The 17,905-nt window shown below is 47.1% G+C and overlaps 1 protein-coding gene across 3 annotated transcripts; it reads left to right on the top strand.

Moving 5' to 3' along the window:
- Positions 1-4,313: 4,313 nt before the first annotated feature.
- Positions 4,314-10,849, top strand: anp32e (acidic (leucine-rich) nuclear phosphoprotein 32 family, member E). 3 transcript variants are annotated; one of them, XM_060053296.1, is made up of 7 exons: positions 4,314-4,516; positions 5,902-6,051; positions 6,491-6,613; positions 7,814-7,973; positions 8,803-8,924; positions 9,236-9,287; positions 9,940-10,849. In XM_060053296.1, exons 1-7 carry the CDS (start codon positions 4,463-4,465, stop codon positions 10,032-10,034), a joined length of 756 nt encoding a protein of 251 aa, XP_059909279.1. In that variant the 5' UTR covers positions 4,314-4,462; the 3' UTR covers positions 10,035-10,849. The 3 variants fall into 3 exon arrangements, with proteins under 3 accessions (XP_059909279.1, XP_059909278.1, XP_059909280.1); XM_060053295.1 differs by having other exon boundaries at positions 4,318-4,516; positions 9,236-9,293; positions 9,943-10,849; XM_060053297.1 differs by having other exon boundaries at positions 4,319-4,516; positions 9,943-10,849.
- Positions 10,850-17,905: the final 7,056 nt, after the last annotated feature.

Here is a 17,905-nt window from a genome sequence, read left to right as displayed (position 1 = left end):
AACCAATGGGAACAGACTGCACAGGAAACCCACTCCTCTGTCGACTTGGGGTCATCTGAGTCACCATAAGAATGCTGACAGACATTACACGGAACCTGGTTGACCTTCTTGAGTGTTTTCTTTGCTGTGGATTGCTCCATCGATTTATTTGCTGGCTTTTGCTTCTGCTTGTTTTTCTGGGCTTTTTCTTTAATAAAACAAAAGTGGTCTTCACTGGTGAGATCATATGACGGTGGGTTTGCCCTCTGGCGGCTGGTTGTAGGCCGTTCTCCGACCGGAAGGGTGATCAGAGATTTAAAGGAGACCTCTGGCTGTGTCACCACTTCAACTTCGTGTGCCAGAGGTGGTGAGGTCACAATGGCGGACAGAAGGCGGGGCTGTGGAGAGTGGCGAGGAGGAGAGCTTGCTGGCTGAACAGCATCATGCAGAGGGTGGCTGGGTGGGTGGGTGTGCTCGAACATTTCTTGATCATAGAAATCATCATCATCATCATCCCTGTTATCATCACACAGAGGATGGCTCGATTGCGATCGCAGGCTCTAAGGGTCTCTCCGTGGTTTCAGATGGCATGAAAATAATTTTCTTCATCTTGTCTGGGTTGAATGGGAATATCCCTGACCCACGAAATCCAGCCTGGGCATTTGAGGGTGTTTCAGCTTGCCTCCAGGCCTTGGAAAACTGACATGAACAACGCCCTTTCCAGACGCTTCCCTCCACTCTCCCTGGTGACCCTTCGTCCCCCAATCCTCCAGAAAGGTTTTAAACTCTTGAATAGAGCTCTATCCGCAGGCTGCAGATAGTGTGTAGTGTGGGGGGGAAGGCTGAACACACACACATTGTTGTCTTTCATCAAATTCAGAAATTCAATGTTGTACACATGGGAGGAGTGGCCATCAACAAGGAGCAAGTGGGGTCGTGGATCATCTTTGGGCAGACTTCGGAGAAAAAACTTGCCCCATTCAGTGAATAATTCTGTGTTTATCCAAGACCTTTGCGGTTTCTCCCATGAAATCGGCTTCGTGTGGACGGGGCCTCAAACCCCCCCCCCCCCCCACACACACAGACACGCCGTAAAAATTTCCCTTGCCCTTAAATATCTGTAGTAATAAAGTATTTTAATACTGAAAAAGATCACTAAGAACATGTAAATAACCATTACTGTTGCATAAACCATGCTCCACCACACATTCTTGACTGGGTTGAAGTTTTACAACTGTCCCACATTAGGCTAATCATACTGTCCCACTTTAGGACGCATACTTGTCCTAAAGTGGGACAGCAGAAAAATTAATTAAAATCAAATATATGGTTTAAATATACACCATATACACATGTATACACATGTCACTGACCTTCTGGTAGCTTTCACAGCAGGTACTTCCTGTTTGATGATTTTCCCGCCCTGATTTATGACTGGACAGTTCAAAGGTTCAATGATTTTGATCACATGACACTACAGCTTTGGTTTCCCCATAGTTTCACTAACATTTATTTGTTTGGGGAAGAGCCACACCCACTGAAGCTTAGGTGTCCCACATTAGGGCAATCCACCCTATGGTTGTACAATGTTGTAGATTACATTAGATTAAATTAAACTTTATGTTCATTGTACAGGGTACAAGAGAAAGAGAAAAATTAACTGCAGTTAACGTCTGACCAGAAGGTCAGAAGAGCAGTAAGGTGCAAAGTATATACTGTAATATAGCGTTTGTGTACTTAATGTATAATGTATATATTATAATGACGTGAATGTGAATGTTTATCATACTTACATGTAGTCACATCTAGAATTGCAAATAAAACTTACTTAATGTATTTCTATTGTATTTCCAAGAAAACACACACACACACACACACACACACACACACACACACACACACACACACAACGCAACACAATGTTTATATTTTCAGAGTGATACATAAAAGAGAGTAGTAGGTGAACTTATATTGCTCTTGGAGGAAAATATAACTTAAATGTAATCATGTATAACATATGTATATAGACAATTATTACCACAAGGGTTAGGAGTGGATTTTGCAGTTAAAAAGCCTTTAATAGGCTGCGATATTAAGAAATAAGTAGGCTATGCATGGCATTCTACCCTCCTCAGGGTATCAATGTTCCCCAACACACAAGTACCCACAGCACTGGAGTCACAGCTCAGTGACGATGTGAAAGGCTGCTACTGTCTTCAGATCTCCCTTCCAACAGCGCCATCATGTGTAACAAAGGAATTACTGCAGAATAATGTTTCCCAACGGCTCAAAAAATATCTAATCATAATTTCGTAGTAGTTTCCTTTTTTAAGAAAGTTTCTTGGATCACATTACATTTTAAGTTATGGGCATCACATGCAATTTATCACGGATTAGGCTTAGAGTAGGTTACAATACGTTCTTAGAGGGTCGATGGGTCGCGTTAGGCATCTATGCTGTATCTATGGACGGCATCTCTCGATTAAACCATAAAATGCCTCTTCTTATGTTTCCTGACTCCCTTGTTCTGGGTGATGGCTACTGACAACGCCAACGGCGTCCTAAACCCTTTACGTCCGAGGAACGATATGCATGGATGACACACATGGATAACACAAATTATTTATAAATTTATTAATTTATTAATTATATAAATGTATATATATATATATATATATATATATAGACATAAGTGTGTGTGTGTGTGGGGGGGGGAGAGAGTGTGTAATGTTTTTACTAGTCTGGTACTGTAGCATGTCAATAGGCCTACATGTTTTATGAGAGCACTTGTCAAGTATGTGTTCTACTCATTACTAATACTAATTACTAAAAACGAATAATATCTTTCCCACCACAGATCATATTTAATCCGAAAAGTCAGCAGCTGTTGTGAGATACAACCCCCCCCCCCCCCCCCCCCCCCACAGAGGCCCCGCATGACGTCATGTTTTAGCCCCGCCCCCTGACACCATTATCGGCGTGCCCTACACTATGATGGACAGCTGTCCCTGCATCATCCTCAATTTACAAAGCAGCGAGGATACGGGACCAGCTGTCCATCAAACAGCACACTCTGTACAAAAAAATACACATCATCTACTGTCTCACCACACAGGATAACTCTGCGACTAGCGCTCCGATCCGCTCCGCCTCCGACACAGGGGTACTCAGCGATTAACTAAACTTTACTCTCGCCTCTCATTCTGCTGCGCATACATAGTTATTACTCCGTGGTTTGGGCGGTATTGGTTTTGTAACAGCGAAGGCGTGTAAAGTTTCAAGGGGAAAACTTCCCAGAAGTGGAGAGCACGATGGATGAAGGTTATTATGGGGGACTAGATAATTTCTCTAGTTCAATCCGGAGTCAATAGGCCTCAGTTATTAATATTATTCATCGTCGTCTACCGTCAGTAAACATTCCCCGGTGCAGTTTCATCCAAAGGCTATTGAATAAGGGTCTGAGTTTCTTTCATTAAGCCAAACACATCCACAACAAGCAGCTTATGCTGTTCGCCTGAGGCGGACTTTTATCAGAGAAAAATACATCTTAATCCTGGATACTTTAGGGGAGTGCATAGTTGGAGGAAGTCGTGTCTTCAGGACCACTGAGGGCTGCAGCTGTCTGGAGGCATTCATGGAACCAGAGGCATGGCTCATGTGGAGGCTGCAGTCCTGTGCTCAAAGCCCTACATTATTTATCTGCTGGGAAATGTTTGCGAACATGCGTCTTTACTGCATGGTATATAAAAAAAGGGTGCACTCTGCAATGCATTTTGAATGGTGTGTGATGCATTATTGAAATGTGTATTAGAACAAAGCATGAGCAACATTGTTTTTGCCTTTGAAGCTGAACCTTATCACAACCTTAATATGTTAGATAACACATATTCAACGTGTTAAATCTCCATTGTGTGCATACTAGTAGGACTAATGTATCAAGTGACGACCGTGAACCTTATTATGATTTTTTTTAAACCTTTCATTATTTTCTTGAAAAGTCTCTTTACATTCCTAGTGGCCGCATTCAGTCATTATTATACACTAAAACTAGTTAGTTTGTTAGAATTGGCGACGTGCGCCGGAAAACACATCCCAGTAATGGCGCCAATGACAACAAAGAGTGGGCGTGCGTGAAGTTTAAAAGAGCCCTTGGTTCATTGTGATTGGCTCTCATAATTTAAAGCCCTAGCGCTTAAAGCCAATAGCTACACATGTACACGGGTAGTATGCAAATAACCGAGTTTCTCCATGAGGGGCGTTTCGAGGGCCCAATGAGGACAGAGGAACGTGTCAGAATGTAATATTCAGCATCGCGGGGGAGGGGCCTGCGTGCGGAGGTAGGCTGCGGAGCAACATGGAGGTTCAGATGTTGCTCAGCCGCCATTGAAGCAGGAAGGCCACAGTGATAGCGCGCCCAAAAACAGCCTTTTATTTTTCAGTTTTCCTTTGTTGTTGCTTGTTTTAGGACTACTTTAGCTTTAAGATGGACATGAAGAAGCGCATCAGCATGGAGCTGGGGGACAGGGACCCCTCCGAGGTAATGCAACAGCAATAGTTAGATTTGAACGTGTTTATTAATCGTAAATACTCTGTTAAAGGTGCCCTGTCTTGACAGTGGGCTGCGAGATGACGATGCTCCGTGTCGTTGTTTCCTCTCGTTGAGTGTTACTTGGAGCCCGTTTTCGGGCTTTCTTATGCACTGAATTTTCACAGCTTTCGTCCACATTTATCGAATAAGTTACACATTTAAACGGGTTCGGGAAATGTGCGTTACGGTTTTTAGGTCAGGTTCCGCGCGCATTCGAACCCTCTCGCGCTCGGACTCCTCGCTCGCGGGCTGCCGCTGTGCACGCGCCGCGAGCCTCACGCATGCCGCCTGCCGCGGCGCTAAGCTAACGGATAAAGCACGAATGTTCTCTTAAATGAACTTCGTGCTCCCTTCGTTGTAGAGTATTTTAACGTGTTTCGCCCACGGCCAACGTGGCTCCGGTATAACGATGCGCTTTCGTGCGCCATGGGCGCGTTCCGTAGGGTTTAAGCGACGCTTTGCCCAAGAGCAAGCGGGGCATCGATAATAAAACCTAAACCTAGTTACTGACCTGTCCAAGTTATCGTTTTGTATCGACAAACTGCTCGAAATTCGTATTAACAGACGTTTACGTTATGACGCTTCGTCGCACACTGAATTCAAATGGCTATTTTTAAGTAGGTCGTTGTTGTTCTACTTTTCCACACTGGTATTGTCGGACTTGTATTTCTTATGTAACGTTAAAACGCTACTTCGCCGACAATACGAATTCATTCGTTAACCTCTTTCCGAACTTCGTAAGAAAGATCTACAGGAACATTACGGCATTTTTTCGGTTTAGTCTCGGCGTCAGTTAGCGTATTGGCCGCGCAACCGGATGTCGGTTTGTGGAGGCGTGTCGCTTCGAGGCGTGTCCCTCTCGAGCGGGCAGCAAATGCTTCGAACTATTCGTCCAACTCTCCTCAGTGTTTACCCCGATGGAGGTCGGACGACACGGACGATTAACACTGTATGGCTTCTTTAGACTCGAATATTTGAATGGGAGTGTCTGCTCCTATGTGAATGAAATGAAATGCTCACGTTTCAAAGCCCTTTACCTCAAACAGGAAAATAGTGACAATAAACATGGGTGCGTTATATCTAGTACACAAACGTCCTTTACGTAACACCCACTCTGAGCGCTGCCTCCACTCAAGTGCTTAACAGGTAAAACCCTATTAGCGAGTAGACTCGCTCATCATGGGGTGTTAGGACTTTAGACGTGCCAAAGGCGCCTCAACCCAGTTTCCAGATGGAGCTCAGGGGATTAAACCAGCGTCCCTTGGGTTGCCTTCTCCCCCCTCTGAGCCATGCATGGGTTGTTGGTTCCAAGTGTGTGTTGTGTTGCCTCCCAGGTGCTGGAGCTTGACGTGCACAGCTGTCGGTCTGCCGACGGAGAGGTGGAAGGCCTGACCGACGAGTACAAGGAGCTGGAGTTCCTCAGTATGGTCAGCGTGGGCCTCAGCTCGCTGGCCAAGCTGCCGCCGCTGCCCAAGCTGCACAAGGTCAGTCCCCCCCCCCCCCCCCCAGACAAGCCTCTTGGTGAAGCCACCGCTTTGTAAAGCGGGCCGTAAACACTCACACACCTGGCGGTGAAATACGGGGCCGCAATGTTTAGAGTGTGAAGTACCCCACCCATCTGGTTCACATATTATAAAGTACGCACTACTCTTTTTCACTAGTGTTATTCCAAACATCTTGTTGTGATTGCAACTTGTTGGTTTACGATCGATATGCATGTCGGTTGTGTAGCAGTTAGTAGGCACACTTTCACTTAACTACTAACTACGGTTACGCTCATGTATGGTAAAGTAATGAAGTCCTCATAAAGCCAAAGCTCACCCCACATACCCCTTAAGAACACGCCATGTATTCGCGGTAAGAAAGAAATGAGTATGGTTTGAACATACAGTACATGTAACACTTGGTCTCTCCGTCTCTCAGCTGGAGGTGAACAACAACGCCATCTCCGGGGGTCTTGACGTGCTGGTGGCCAAGTGCCCCAGCCTGAGCTACCTCAACCTCTGTGGGAACAAGATCAAGGACTTCGCCGCCCTGGAAGCCCTGGTAAGACGGCCGCCCCCCTCCTGAGTGAGCCGTCTGTGAGCCCTTAACACTGGCTGTAGCTCAGTGAGTGGTGAGCCCTTTAGGAGACGCGTCGATGCAAAGTGGCTCCAGTAGGAAGGGTCGTAAAGGGGAATAATGCAATGATTCTGTTGGATCGTTTTCTCCCTTTTGCCGAAACTCTCGTAGAAATAAGAATCGTAACTATTATATACAACGGTATAGAAATTATATAAATCCTGTTTATATAAATATTGGTTAATTGAAAATTAGTTTCGATACATTCTCCTTGGATTGTTTGCATTTGCATTGACACTGGAGCCACAAAGTCTGAGACGGAGGCCAATCGACTGACCTCTTTGTTGTGTCGATTCCTTTAACCGTCTTGCAGACATCAACTTCACCCAGTGTATCGCAATTTAACTTTGTCTCGCCCGCAATGGCCAATCCTAAACTCTCAATGATTGTCTCACTCCCTGTTTCCTTTGTATTAACATCTCCCTGTATCTTCCAATGATAATGCTCTAAAATTAAATCTAATATTTTGCTGGCCGAAGGGTCCTAAAAAAAGTTCTTCATTAGACAAATTTTAAAATGTTATTTCAAAGAAATATGACTCGAGTACTTTATTGCTTTAACCAGCGATAAATAAATCGTGGTTTTGTATTTGCATGAATTATTCTCCTGCAAAAAAGTCTTGGACACGGTATGTGTCATTCATTTGTGACGCAAAGGACAGAATAACGCATAAATCATAAACATGTGGCAAAAAGCAAAAAAAATATCATTTTCATTCTTAAATTAAAATGTCCAGCAGTTCCTGCAGTCTCTCGGTCTACCACTGGTCGTTAGTCTGGCATCAGCTGGACATTGCAGAGGTCCGAGGTTTTCTTACTTATCCGTGGAAATAATTTTTTTGGGATATTTTTAGGAAAGCTCCAGTAGTGCAACCAGTAAACAAAAGAAGCGCTATAAAATGTCCAAAAAAAAATCATAATCACGATTATTTTGGTCAATATTGATATCACGATTATGCAAAAGATAATTTTTTGAGTTTGAAAACATCATGTATTTATTCAGCAGGTCTCTCCCAAAAAATATTATATCATATTAGTTTTGTAATCGTTTGACGCTGAAATCGCGATCAGCATTCGATGAATCGCCGGGCCCTGCTGACGTCCCCCTCTGACCCCCCCCCCCCAGCGGAACCTGAAGAGCCTCCAGAGGCTGGAGCTGATTGGCTGCGAGGTGACGACCCTGGACGACTACCGGGCCAGCGTGTTCGACCTGCTGCCCCAGATCGTGTACCTGGACGGGTACGACCCCGAGGACAACGAGGCCCCGGACTCAGAGGAGGAGGACGGTGAGAGAGGGGGGACCAGACCTACCGGGGTCCTACTGGGGTCCTACTGGGGTCCTACTGGGGTCCTACTGGGGTCCTACTGGACCAGACCTACCGGGGGCCGGGGTCCTATTGGGGTCCTACTGGGGTCCTACTGGGGTCCTACTGGGGTCCTACTGGACCAGACCGCGTGGGGCTGGGGTCCTACTGGGGTCCTACTGGGGTCCTACTGGACCAGACCACGTGGGGCCGGAGTCCTACTGGGGTCCTACTGGGGTCCTACTGGGGTCCTACTGGGGTCCTACTGGACCAGACCGCGTGGGGCCGGGGTCCTACTGGGGTCCTACTGGGGTCCTACTGGACCAGACCACGTGGGGCAGGGGTCCTACTAGACCGCACAGCCCTGCGTCTACATTTACATTGAGAGCGTTGACAGACTCTTTCATCCAAAGCGACTCACAATAGAACATTTGTCAGAAGAAAGAGAAACAACACGATCTGTCGGTACAGTAAGGATGTTCATAGAGCCAAGGGCCAATCACTAGGGTAACCCATTCACGTGCACAACAAGGATAGTTATGGTGAGAGGCTCCACGATGCTAAGTACTATTTTTAAGTGCAAGGACGTACAGCATACAATGACTACGTGCGTACATTAAGTGTACATTAAGTACACTATGGATCTGAGTCGACCAAATCAGAGTACACTGGAACCGTCCTTCCGCTGGAGACGTCGTTGGCTTCGTCTTCGGCAGAGCGTGTATTTCGGTTTAGCTAAAGTAACATGCTAAAGTAAATAACTAAAGTGTGTTTAGAGGACGACGGTGACCTTTGCTGTGTTTGTTTGTAGACGACGATGAGGCCGGTCCCACGGGGGACGGGGACGACGACGACGATGACGATGATGAGGATGACGAGGGGTCAGACGGCGACGACGTCGGCCTGTCCTACCTGATGAAGGACGGCATTCAGGTGAGTGGCCGAGCAGCGCTGTGCCGCGATTGGCCCCTTAGGGGGGACAGGAAGTGATGTCATGGGGCCGACCAGTAGATTGATTCTGGGCTGCGTCTGATTTTTAATCGAGACGGAAAAATAGCGATGTAACGATCACTACCAATATGCAAATGTGTTCTACTATTTCTTTAATTTGTGACAAGACGTCGTGATACTTTCCTTCGGTCTGAACTCCAGCCGTGACACAAGTGGCTGATCAGTGGTCAGTGTTTGTCTTCAGCGCGCGACGGTCAAGTTAACCCTCTGATGTGCCTTTGCCCCGATCCCAGGACGAAGAGGACGATGACGACTACGTTGAGGAGGATGATGATGAGGATGGAGGTATGTGTTCGCTGGAGGGGGGGCAGCCCTCCTATTGCGGACTGCTCCTCCCATAGCAGACTCCGACACACAGGAAACAGGAAATGATGTAATCCGAACTAGGGTTGACTGTTCCAGAATGTGGTGATGACCGTTTACCGAAATGTATAGTCCAATACATTTGATTTCCTCTTATGTTTATCCTGTACACTGTATGGAAGATGACAATAGTTGTTGTACGATAGATTCTCTCACATGATTTTGAGAAACTACCCGGTACTGTACTACGCGTGTTCCTGTTTTTTTTTTTTTCTTATATATTATTTTTAATTCCATCTCTCCCCCCTGGATTTGTTTGGGACAATTGAACAATTGACAACACAAAATACCTTCAGCACTTCCGCTGTTTAACGCACTTTCTCTCCCTCTCCCCCTCCCCCTCCCTCTCTCTCTCTCCCCATATCCCTCCCTCCCCCATCCTTCCCTCACCCTCCCTCCCTCCCCCTCCCTCTCTCTCTCTCCTCCCCCTCCCTCCCTCCCTCTCCTCCCCCTCCTTCCCTCTCTCTCCTCCCCCATCCTTCCCTCTCTCTCCCCATCCCTCCTCGCCCTCCCTCTCTCTCCTCCCTCATCCCTCCCTCTCTCTCTCCCCCGTTCTCCCCCCTCTCCCCCACAGCAGCAGCTGCAGCGGGGGTGCCGGCGGGGGAGAAGAGGAAGAGGGCCCCCGAGGACGAGGGCGAGGATGACGACGACGACGACGATGACGAATAGATCCAGCAGGGGGCGCTGCTGGTCCTATAATTATCTAGATGTTACCATAGAAACTGACCAGGGTTTTCCCACAACGTTTGTCTACAATATGTTGTTTTTTTTAATCATTTGTGTGTGTGTGTGTGTGTGAGTGTGTGTGGGCGTGTTTGTGTGCGTGCGTGTGGAGCTACAGACACTGGGGGTTCTGAAACTGGAACTTTTACGCCACGTTTACACCGGTGCAACCAGTCAGGACACCGGTGCAACCAGTCAGGACACCGGTGGAACCGAATCTTTTACTGGTTTACAAGAAAAATCACTCATCCTTCAGGTGACCCAGATCCTTCGAACCGGAGGCACAGATTCACGTCTGATTGGACCGTAAAACGTTCTCCATCCGACCTAGGCCCGTCGATCTGTCCGACTCCGAGTTCCTCGGCCGAACCCGCCCCCCACCGCGGGCAGGTTTCCGTTCAGAGTTCAGCATTAACCCAATGGCCTCCGACTCGTCCCTCCCTGTCCTCCACGTTTTGGGTCCCAGCCCCGTCTAGCTCGCGTTGAGTTCCAGCCCCCCTCCGTGCCCTCCACCGTCCAGGTTCCAGATACTTCCACCGCTTCATAGACGACCTGTAAATAGAGTTCTCTCCTTGTCAGTTATTTTTGATTTGCTCCCGTGTGTTTCCCGCCTCCTTTACACCGGGCCGGGGGCTAACGGAAACTTAGTCTTTCAAAGGGTTCTTTTATTTTTTTATTTTCTTGCCTTCAGATTATGTCATGTCTGAGGTTTGTGTGTTGTAACCTTCTGGCAAGTGTTTTGGAATAAAAATCTAAATGTTCGTCTTTGTTTGGTATCGTAAATGTGTGGCTTTTGGCATCTTGTATCTAAAATCCTGACCGGTTCCTGAAAATGATGTGTATCCAAGTTCACTAAAAGTTGCTTTGGATAAAACCATATTCTAAATTAATTATTAACAATCAAGTGTGGTTTTATCAATAGCTAAAGATTTAAGGCAAACCAAAGTAGATAAGAGTGAGAAGTTTTCTTTCCTCAGCCGGTATTTAATCCTGTTGTGAGCTACTTAGGATATTAAAATGACCAATTTCCAGAGTGACCGCTAGGCGGCAGTGTAGACACGTGCTTTTCGGGTATAAAACAATGGAACAGAGTTATTAATTATATTATGAGGGTCCCACAGCAGGTACTTATGAGGCATTTAAGTTTGAGCGTTTGTCAAAGATCCTTTTGTTTTTGCTATTATTCCTGAAGTATCGACCCTGAGTTGTTTTTTCGGAAATCCTACCGATCCTGGTTCTCTATTATAAAAATGGATTTAAAAAAACGTTAAACTGTTTCAATGAACAGGTCCCACCCAAGGAGGTGTGCGCTTGTGAGCAAGAGGGAAAGAGGTGTGTGCAAGAAAACCAACGTCCAATCGTGCAGGCAGACCCACATGTTCCAACAGAACGTGTAGTGTATCTGCAGGCCTCCTACGAACAGTAGCCTATGTCTTATTTGCATTAATTGCATTAATTTTGATGACTCTTGGATGGAAGCACCTACTCAATTATAGTTCGACAGAGAAGCCTGATCGTACAGGCCTTTGACCATCACTTCCTCTTCTCACTGTCTTCTTTGTCTTCGTATATATATATATCTGACTCGCTCCCTCCCCCTTCGCTGATGCAGTAATCCGCTCGTCTTGCATACCATATATGGATGCACATGGCCCTTGAGGGGCGTGGCTTAACACGCGCGCACGCGCGCGCGCACACACACACACACACACACACACACACACACACACTCAATTATAGACCTTTGTTGTGGGGCATCTGGTTATGTCTGTCAGTTGTGTCATCTTCTATCGGTCTATATATGTTTACTATATTGTCTGTCTGTTTATACCGTATGTGTGTCGATGTGGTGAAGTCTATTGCCTTCACCACAGTCTCAAGGCTCCTATATAAAGCTGTTACAACCGTACACATCAATCTCATCAGGACAGAAATCTCCCACAGACTCCAGCGGGAACAGAAGGACAAGCTGAATAGATAACTAAAGGGAGCATATCCTGGACTGTATATGCTGAATGCAATGGCTGTAGTGGTAGAGTAGAGGACAGAAGAGACCCCTCATGTATTAAAGAGACCCCAGGTCTCTGGCATACTCCCAGTGTCCTTGACCCCACTGATGAAATCACTCACAGCACATTTTACTTCAGAAACAATCTTAAAATGTTAAATTTTCCACTGAGAATACAACGAATGTCCTCCATTTGCACACACCCTTTTTCAATCTGCCTTATTGTCTGTACATGTCTTGTCTCCTTGTGAATCGTCATCTTCCACTCTTGGTGTCGAAGTCCTGGGTATTGGGGAAAGCCCCTTGAACTGCGTTTAGCTGTTACCTCGGACGGCTGCGAGGGGGCGCTGGATCATCCACCAGGGGTTAGGGGTTATAGATATAATAAAAATAACCCTCTGAAAAAAATAAAAGGGATCCTTAAATGCAGGCTATATGTTTTTATTTATTGCCTTATTTATTTATTCCAGGTTTTATTTCATAGCCATGTTTAATTTTTTTTACATTTTAAATATTGAGTGAAATGTCATTCCATAAGCAACCTGCTGTAATAATTCGTACTTAAATGGTGAAAGCGCACCAAGATGGGGGCTTGAAGGACTTCCTATAGCCTGGGGTGTTGGTTGATCACAGAGTATATAGGCCTAATACAATAAGGATCTGTAACTAGGAGTGTCTGGATTTCATTTCATTACTTTTATTAAACTGACGTCCTTTTCCAAAGCGACTCACAATAAATCCATTAGCCATGAAGATATGATCCAAAAAGTGAAAGAATCATACGACATACAATTCATCCAAAAAGCAATCATCCTCAAGTGCCCATCATAGACACCCGATCTATATCTGTTTATCGATGGATTTAGTGGATCGCGGTGTTGGTGAACAGACATATTACATGTCGTCGTGTGTTCCTTCCTGCTAACGAAACACGAGCCACACTTTAGTGTTTGCGTTTTTGTCTTGAGGTGTCTGTTCTGACCGGAGGAGAAAGGAGTCGGGGAATTAAGAGAAGCATTTGGATTTCCCAACCAAATGTATTCAAACCGGGACGTAGTGTTTAACTTCAGGTTGGGTTTGATTGGACCGGTTGTGCGATCGCATCGATCACTGCTGTCTTAAGTTCAGCGGCGCTCATAAAAATGGATGCAAACGGTGACTAGAGTTTGCATGTTGTCATCAACTCCCCTGGAGTCTCCTGCTTTTGACCTGAATGTGTGTTGAGTAGATGTTTGGGAAATATAGACAGCTGAAGGGTCAGTAGTTGAATGTGTTCTCACTCACAAATTAACATACGTTCACGTCTGCACACACACACACACACACACACACACACACACACACACACACACACACACACACACACACACACACACACACACACAGAGTGTGCTAATTAAAACTGTCTTGGCTCTGGGCTGTATTTAATGAGCTGTCACTGCACTGAGTGAGCAGCGCACACACACACACACACACACACACACACACACACACACACACACACAGTTGTACTGCATTGCTGGAAGTTGCAGAAGAACTGATGTGGCCGAAGTGGTTCAGAACATTCATTTAAGGAAACCCCTCTATGGGCGGAGCTAGTTCTGGTGGGACACTCTAGTCAGGCGCCCCCTATCAGCTGACAGCTCACGGGGTCCAATCAAACACACGTACACTGATAGGCGGTTTATTTAAGACCTTCCATCTCAAACACTCACTCTGAGAGGTTAAGTGTGCTGGGCGGAATTTAGGGGGAGGGGTAAGGGGAAGGGGGAGGGGCAAGGGGAAGGCGTAAGGGGTAGAAATGGGATTGGGCCTAAGTGTGCTGGGCCACCATCACCACCCCAGCCTCCGCCTGCTTTGGTTCTGCTCTGGATTGTATCTGAGATAACGGATGGACCCCGTGGGGGATTACCCTGTGGTCTAAACGTCGGTGTGCTGTTGGTGTTCTTTATCTGACATCTGTATGTAAGGCTTTAAATCCTACAGCAGGGAGCACCAGAAAAGAGTGGAACTACGCCTCGAAACTAAAGTGTTACCATGTAGGACGTCCCAAGAAGGACGGCAAACCTTTGCGCAACATTTTCTTCAATTAACAAAGCTTTTGCCGTTGTCCAGAAAAAACTTGCGGGTACTGTGTTTGTTTTTATCCCAGTCGCACGGAAGCGACGATTCCGTCGGCCAAATAACGGACGCTGTGTGTAGCGCGAACTTGTTGGCACCCTTTCAGACGCCTCAGTACCCCAACGAAAAATGTATTACACGTGTCAAAATCGTAGACAAAGTTATTAAACTTGGAAAAAAATATTTATTTGCCAAAAGTCTATCACAACTTCCATTTAGTAAATCCATTTCAGCCCGGGTGGGGGCCGGTTTGTGCAGAGGTCAAACTCCGTCGTTCAAGGTCAAACAGTGGAGTCGGTTGCAGACCAAACAGACAGCGAGCATCACATTCACATTATCCACATTTGAACACAACTCCTTCAACAGCATTTCCAGTTAAGATTTGAATTGCATATTTCCCAATAAAATGAATATCAATCATAAAAGCCTTTAAATAAAATGCCATGTGTGTCGTCTGGTTATAACAAACGTAAACCAGTTGAAAATCATTTCCATTTCTATTTAAATTCGTGTTTGACTAAACCTGGTGAGCGAGATAAGCGTAAATTAAATGCAAAGTGCAAAGTCACAGATGCGAGACAAGTAAATTGAAACGTTTAAATGTTCATTTTGTTTGCAAAATATGCACGTTCACATTTGATACAACAGAATCATCGCCTACAATCGTTTTACATTGTTTCCTTCAACACCACGGGAGAGGCAATTCTTCTTCATCTTTATTGCTGCCGTTCTAGAATCACATCCACAACATCTAACAGAGGCCAAGCCTTACAAAACGAAACCACAAGAGCCTTTTAAGTAATTATCAGCAAGATTCTCACTTAAAAAATAAACATCTTTGTAAAAACACTCGTAGACCAAGGCTTGGATCGCAGGGTCTGGAACCAACAACCCTCCCACCCACCACTGTGGGGTCCAGGGGAAAGGGTTACAACTTATGAAGGACAGGGGATTACCAACGAGAGAGAGAGAGAGAGAGAGAGAGAGAGAGAGAGAGATGAGAGAGAGAGAGAGAGAGAGAGAGAGGCGAGAGAGAGAGAGAAAGAGGTGTGTGAGAGAGAGAGAGAGAGAGAGAGAGAGAGAGAGAGAGAGAGAGAGAGTGTGAGAGGAGAGAGAGAGAGAGAGAGAGAGAGAGAGAGAGAGTGTGAGAGGGAGAGAGAGAGAGAGAGAGAGAGAGAGGAGAGAGAGAGAGAGAGAGAGAGAGAGAGCGTGTGAGGGAGAGAGAGGAGAGAGAGAGGTGAGAGAGAGAGAGGTAAGAGGAGAGAGAGGAGCATGGCCCAATAGCCTTTACTTTGGGTCACACTTGTTACACTGAGCTCACCTGTCCTGATGGGAGACAGGTGAGCCGTGTCTGAGGTCACCTGGGGTGTCAGGTGTTACTTCCAGACCCTGTTGATTGTTCTAATTGCACAGGCGGTTGTCTCAAGTGGAGAAAGAGTGCAGAGATGGTTTCAGTGCAAAGAGGTTGATTGCTGTCAGGAGGTCAAAGGTCGCCCTGGGCGGAGCTAGCAGCTACACTAAGCTAAGCTGAGATGACCCCTCGTGTCCACTGACCCTTCGTCTCTCTGCCGGCCTATCAGGAGGCAGCAGCAGGTCACCTCCAGCCAATCAGATCGTACCTATCGTAGGACTCCTCCCTTCAGATTGTCTGGTTGGGGTTTGTGGGCGGAGCCACAGAGCTTGACTGAGTTGTCTCCAAAATGGCCGACTGTGTACCGTTCAGTCTCGCTTTGAGCTGGGGGCCGTCTCCCTTAAGCGTTAAACTAAAAGTTTGTACACGTTGAACAGCACTAAAATAGTTTCGCAGCGGTAAAACAACAACCTTGTTCCTTGTTCAGAGGCGAAACAAACAAAGATGGAGGGCTTTGTGTGCGTCAGATGATGTGGAGCTAACAGATGGTAAAGGCGTGATCCCCGCTTATGTTGGCGAACCCTCAACAGACGATATTTAGTCGTTAGCCGGGAACTTCCCACACAGCACTGGTTTCTTTTGAACCGTTCCAGAACGCTGCCTTCATAGCATTCGCCGTGTCACTGTACTGATATCATTCCAGGATGGGCATCCATATTTAATGACCTGCTCGTATCTGATATCAGTTCCGACGTCTGCCAACAGGGCGTGTGGAGACAGATTTAAAATCCTCTGAAGGCCTGATGTCTCCCCAGGCTCCCTAACCAGCAACAGACGTCCCGCGTTCCCAGAGTGCACCTCTTCTCTTCCTGCTCCAACATCACACTCTGACTGTCGGGGGGTGGGGGGGGGGGGGGGGGGGTGTCACCGAACTCGACTAACACCGACAGCACATTAGAACCGACAACGTTATGAACCGCTACGACCTCGAGCCCTCAGTGGGTCCGCGCCACACAGAGTCCAGATGTTTCGCTCCCGAGACTCTTGATGCTGTTCCAAATCTGGAGCGGATTACAGAAGCTGCTTAGAGCAGCTTTAGGAAGAGACACATCCGCCCCAGAAGTGTTCCTAAGCCGTGTTTTTTGGTAACGTGACCCCAAAGCCCCCGAGAACAAAAGCTTCTCCCGTACCGCTACTCGCTGCTCCTAGCGATTCGCATATCACCCAGAATCCCAGACGGACGTGTCACGTGACACTGTGTGTTCAGGGTACGGGAGGGTCATACAAATATAAACAATAACCTCTCCCGGATCGGCGAGCCACTTGTGTTTGCTAAGGGATTTTGCATATTCAAATGAGATCGAAACAAAATGTAAAACTTTAAAAGCACAGCTGTCCTTGTTTTACCCTGTTCGCTTCCTGTGTCTGGGAGCCAATGGAGGGGCGGCGTTTGCGACCGCCTCGGTGTCATTGGTTGGGAGAGAGAGTAAGGCGGGGCTTCGGGGGGGGGTTGTGTGTACACTGCTGGCGCCCACAGACCCTTTAGCCCCGCCCCACACGTCTGATTGGTTCCCACGACGGCCAATAGGGTCAGCGGAACCCGATCGGCACCAATGCTAGAAGAGCAAACTGCCGATGGAAGACTGAGGTGATGGTACCGCCAAAAACAGAATTAAATCATAATTAAAACACGTTTGTGTGAGCCAGCGTGGTAAAACAAAAATTCGGAATCCATAAATTCGCTTTCGAAGATTGAAACTCTCGGCTTTAATCCAATAGTTTAAAATATGAAAGAACTTTGTGTCTTTTGTCAAGCCCTAGTCCCTTCCATCCCTGCTCTGTGTTTCTACTAGTTTCTAGAAGGTGGGAGAAGGATGGCTCCTTCGCTAGGGTAGAGCGCTGCTCGCTAGCCCCGATGGGAGCGCCGGTGCGAGGCTAGCCCTCGGAGAGACACGTCTCCTCTGGGGCCGAAGCGTCTCCTTCACGGCTCCTCTAGCGTGGTTCCGTACCGTCTACAGTCCGAGGCCTGCTGAGGCCCTCGTGGGTTCAGTCCTGCTCTGAAGGTGAGCTCCCGTCGGCTCCGTACCGTTTAGCAACGCCTCGCTTCAGCAATGTTCCCATGATGGCCGCCAAACGAGCCGGTTCAAGTCTCAGTATGTCGGTCTCCGTCCCCCCCCCCCCCCCCCCCCCCCCCTGAGTTAAGCCCGCCATCACATCATGCTCTTCCTGTGAGACGCCCTCTTGGCGCTGTCCGTCGCGGTGAGGGGGGAGGCGGCCAGGGGAGACGCCGCCAGGGGGGAGGCGGCCAGGGGGGAGGGGGGGAGGCTCTTGGGGGAG

The sequence above is a fragment of the Gadus macrocephalus genome, chromosome 6 (assembly GCF_031168955.1).
Source record: "Gadus macrocephalus chromosome 6, ASM3116895v1".
NCBI lineage: Eukaryota > Metazoa > Chordata > Actinopteri > Gadiformes > Gadidae > Gadus > Gadus macrocephalus.
Note: the sequence above shows the minus strand (reverse complement) of the source record. Positions and strands in the feature narration are given on the sequence as shown.